Source organism: Vitis riparia, chromosome 11 (assembly GCF_004353265.1).
Source record: "Vitis riparia cultivar Riparia Gloire de Montpellier isolate 1030 chromosome 11, EGFV_Vit.rip_1.0, whole genome shotgun sequence".
Classification (NCBI taxonomy): Eukaryota; Viridiplantae; Streptophyta; class Magnoliopsida; order Vitales; family Vitaceae; genus Vitis; species Vitis riparia.
In genome coordinates, this window is record NC_048441.1 from 17,096,279 (window position 1) to 17,100,790 (window position 4,512).

A 4,512-nucleotide genomic window follows, 5' to 3' on the forward strand; every position below is an offset into this window, starting at 1 on the left:
ACCACCATTACCAACTCAATTGCTTTTCAACTTCTAACTAGATTTTTCATCGGCAATTTCATATTGACTGCAACAACATATTGGTGTTCCTCTTGATTTTGATTTTTGTCCTGATAACGCACTTTTCCTTTGTTCATCACGTTGATTTGCAATGCACACCAGCATTGAAGAAGATGCCACTCAACTGCATTGGCTAACCTGGATTCCGGAGCCAACAATGTATTCTATACAAGGAGAACTCATTTAAATTATAAAATAAAAATAAAAACATCTTAAACCCCACAAATAAAATTGACACGAAACTCATGCGTAGAAGTTTAGAACATTCCTCTATCCTGAAAACTCCGCTAGAACTTGACCAACAGAAGAAGAGAAGCTGCTTCAAAAGGCACTATGCATATCTCCAGCCCAAAAAGTGTTTCAAGGAGAAGAAACAACATTGAAAGGGAATCTAATAATACTTATTATTCAAAATTTATGTTAGGATAACTCTTTATTAATCAGTATCCCATGCTTGGGCAATTTAGACTTCATTGCTCCAGCCTCCTGTCAACAGACAGCTAACATTCATTCAGCTACCTCACAGCTACCATACCTTCAGCTACCTCCTGAACTACAAATTTGCCCTGCAAACCAATCTTGTCAGAACTCAAACACACTGCATATCAACAGTAAATTTCTAAGTCAAGGGTCATTGCTAGAATCACCAAGGGAACATGCATGATTAAGAGACATTACATTCATATAAACAACAGCTTTCTGGGGCCTTCAGCTTCAGATGTCTTCAGAGAATATTAAAATCTAGAGCCACAGGAACTTCTAACCAAATACAGCTGAATCAATCTGCTGAAGATTAGGGAAGATTTGTTTCAGAGTAGCAGAGTAGTTTGGAGAATTTTTTGCCTGCAGAAAAAAGAGCCAGTCATCCGCTAAATTGATTATGTAAAGAACCTACGAAACACTCTCATAAAGATCCTTAAATTTTACAAATGTTGGACAAATAGCCAAGTAAAGATTAGTCTCACATGTACATAGACATGTATACTGAGACATCAGAAGGCAAGAGAAAAGGCAAAAGCACAATATTTTATATATTCTGTGTAGGGAGTAGTTAGGTGGTGTTTTGGTTCTTCCTTTGTTCCGCCTTGCAGCACCTTGTATACCTCCTGTGCATCAGGTTATCCCCCTTTTTGTTAGCACATGTTTCGATGTTTATTATTCTATTTGCCTATAAACAATCATAAACTTTTATACAACAAAATAAGCCCATGAAATTGGAAAAAATATCAAAATATCATCTGATAGCAGTTTATTAGGTTATCTCACTCTTTGAGGCTAGTTTTTCATATCAACACTAGATGAACATAGCTAAGAGAGTATAACAGGAGTGGCCATGAGGTACCATGAGGTACTCCAGTTTTTTCCCTGTCAATCAACCTGTACTTGGATACTAACTCATCCAAAAAATATCAAGAAATGCCGTATCCTTCTAGAGTGATTCTCTCCATATCATAAACATGATACCATAATCATCACATCTTTGCTGTTAGCAAACAGAAGGATTTAGAAAATAGAAGCATTGGAGCTTAGGCAACATGAGAACAATTTAAATAGGTTAAAAGAAAGTTTAACTTTGGAACTAATTGGTTAGGTGAAGCAGGGGTACAGTGTCTGATTTGGTATCAGCAGTTCTATTTTCCAGAGCTAAACTCATCCACTATGATAGGTTAACTGATAATTGGTTCATGTGAGGGCCTAACAGCAACCTGAAAGTTACAATCAGCTGCACACTCATGTAAGCAATCAATGGTATCTCTGAAAAAAAAAAAAAAAAAGACTCTACAAGCATTGATAGGGAAAGAAACCTGCTTTCCTTTACTAACTAGATTAGATTTTCCAAGACTAGCAGACAATATAATAGACTCCACATGACAAATCATTTGCAGTGGAATAAGATTCTAAACAAAATTTGGATGGGCAGCAAAAAGAGCTGAATCCATCTAAGCTTTGCAAGAAATAAACGTGAATAGAATACATCAGCTTTTTCAGCAGGAACAGGAGGTGAGGTTTGGTCCTGTGGACTGCACCAATAAGGATGAGTGATTCAATTTAAGATAAAGGCACTACAAGGAGAATAAGAAGGCCACACCAATATGGACTACATCAGTGAAAGAAAACATGATAGCCTACAAATAACAAAAGATATGACCAGGAATAGGGATAGCAAAAAAGGACTCATGTAACCAAACTAGAATTCTTAGATAACAAGGCTTTGCTAGGTTGAACAGCACAATCAGCAAAAGCAGATTCAAAAAGAAAGCAGCACAAAAGCAAACAAATAGAAATACTGACAAAAGCAATCAGCTACAGATAAAAACATGGGCATGATGTGATAGTGAGGCCCTAACACAAAAAAAGCTACATCCTCCTAGTTATAATTTGTAAAAACCATACGCATGGATTGTTCTCAAGGTAGATAGTGGTGAGCTTCTCCCTTGAACCAGCCACAGCCTCAGCAATGCCTTCAAGAGACATTATTTGGTTATCATTGAGCCACAAATCTTCTAACCTGCATGTAACACTCCAGTCAGGAGGTAAAACTAGCAATCGGGATGAGACTATTGGGAAGGACAGGAACCTACTGGGTAAGATTTTCGATGTCATCCACTGCTGTTAGCTTATTTGACGATGCATCCAAAACACGGAGATTCACTAAGGTTGACAGGCCTTCCATTTTTGCTATACCATTATGACTCAAGTAGAGTTCTTCCAAAGCAACACAATCCTGGAAATGGAAGGGAAGAAACCATGTTATCCACAATTCCAATAGAACACTGTGCCCTTATCATACGGTTTGACTGCTACTTAAGAAAAGTTAATAGTCCCATACTTCAAACCCTTTCATAGAAGTTAAACGATTGCTCTGCAAGCTAATCTTTTCAATGCATTTCAGCCCACAAAGATTTACTACTCTGATCCGGTTTCGACCCAGCCACAGCTCCTTTAATTTTGTTAAAGTTTGCAAGTTCTCCATTACCTGAAATAGCAAAGTACTTTATGATTAAGCCTATATCCCAAAAACAAATTAAGGCATGCACGATCCTCGATGTTCCACTTTAGCACATCATCTTCCTGCATCCTCTCTCTCTTGCACACACACGTACACACATTCACACCTAGAGAAACTTGGGAATTTTCAACCACGATTGAACTTGGATTACAAATATTCTTAAAAGGGCCAGAGTACTAACCCGTAATCTGTTGGAACCAAGTTCAAGAATCTGCAGTTCATGAAAGTGGTCAATCTCTTCCATCGTAGTCACTTCATTTTTCGAAACATATAGCTCCTTGAGTGTGTTGGAGACCTTGGCCAGTCCATTCAATGAAGAAATTTCATTGAAAGAAACATCAAACACCAAAAGTTTCTTAAATATGCTGACATCGGGTATTTTAGTTAGCTTGTTATCTCTGAGCACTAACTCCTGCAAAGAAGCAGCATCATTTGTGTCATTTTAAAAGTATTTAAATTGTAAAGCCAGCCTTGATTCATTTTTATATACATATAATTTGAGATTTCAATTTTCATGTTGGATGCTGAGAAAACTAAGCAAACGAAATGATGAAAATTCAATTCTCATGTTCTGTCACCTTGTGTTGCCCTAGGCTTAGCCGAGTAAATTTTGTTTTGTCGGTTTTCAAATTAAGAAAGTACAGGCTTCGAATAAAAATGTCTAATTTCATCTCCTATCCTGTATTCTCTCATCAACCAAAAAAGCGCCAGGAAAATCAAACAGAAAGGTTAACGGGACGCTGACGCATTATTCTCAAATTCTTTGCATTTTTCTAAATTTTCTCGGATGCCAAACAGAGCACCTAAAAAAAGGACAGAAAATTCAAAACATATATCAACAATAGCAAAACCGATAACATCGAGGGAAGAGAGTGAATACTTCGAGGCCCGAAATGGCATCCCAGTCGGAGATCATGTCAACGCCAGCGTCATCGAGAAGGTTTTGGCGCAGAGAGAGCTTTTTGAGGTTGGAAAGAAGGCCAATGCGAGAATCCAAGACCGTCAAGCGATTGGCAGTTAGATCTAGCTCAGTCAAATTGAAAGGGATATCAATGGATTCAAGACTGTGGAGCTGATAACTAGTGAGGTCGAGAACCGTAGAGGAGCCATCGTACTGGATCGCCGATTCCTCCATTTTCTCCTGATCTGTATAATCGTCCATTGCCGAATGGAACCCTCGAAATGTTCAAAGCGTCACTGTGGGAAGAGGGGAATGGAACTTTCAAGACTGAAAGATGCTTCCGGGCCTCGGCTACAAACAATTGGGCCCAACTTTGGTGGGTTTTTTTTTTTTTAATTAATTGATTAATTCTTTCAAATCCCATCAAAATTTTATTTTTTAAATATGGACTGCCAAACAGCTTCAAAAATAAACTCGTGTAGGTAACTTGATTTCACCTAAAGAGTGGATGAGTTAGGTCAAATATTTATTATACTAGTTT

At 37.8% G+C, this 4,512-nt stretch overlaps 1 protein-coding gene across 2 annotated transcripts; it reads right to left on the reverse strand.

Moving 5' to 3' along the window:
- Positions 1-225: 225 nt before the first annotated feature.
- LOC117924849 (protein phosphatase 1 regulatory inhibitor subunit PPP1R7 homolog) lies at positions 226-4,288 on the reverse strand. Of its 2 annotated transcripts, XM_034843554.1 has the most exons (7): positions 3,951-4,285; positions 3,252-3,482; positions 2,891-3,037; positions 2,643-2,785; positions 2,455-2,569; positions 739-903; positions 226-626 (listed from the first exon to the last, which is right to left on the reverse strand). In XM_034843554.1, exons 1-6 carry the CDS (start codon positions 4,230-4,232, stop codon positions 820-822), a joined length of 1,002 nt encoding a protein of 333 aa, XP_034699445.1. In that variant the 5' UTR covers positions 4,233-4,285; the 3' UTR covers positions 226-626; positions 739-819. The 2 variants fall into 2 exon arrangements, with proteins under 2 accessions (XP_034699445.1, XP_034699444.1); XM_034843553.1 differs by lacking the exons at positions 226-626; positions 739-903 and adding an exon at positions 939-1,166 and having other exon boundaries at positions 3,951-4,288.
- Between the last annotated feature and the right edge of the window lie 224 nt (positions 4,289-4,512).

Bases quoted from the DNA above. Each gene is read 5' to 3' on its own strand.
- LOC117924849 (XM_034843553.1), bottom strand. From the start codon at position 4,232: ATGGACGATTATACAGATCAGGAGAAAATGGAGGAATCGGCGATCCAG. The intron at 3,483-3,950 runs GTATTCACTCTC...GCTTCTTTGCAG, and splicing joins ATGCCATTTCGGGCCTCGAA to GAGTTAGTGCTCAGAGATAA. The intron at 3,038-3,251 runs GTTAGTACTCTG...TTGCTATTTCAG, and splicing joins TTGGTTCCAACAGATTACGG to GTAATGGAGAACTTGCAAAC.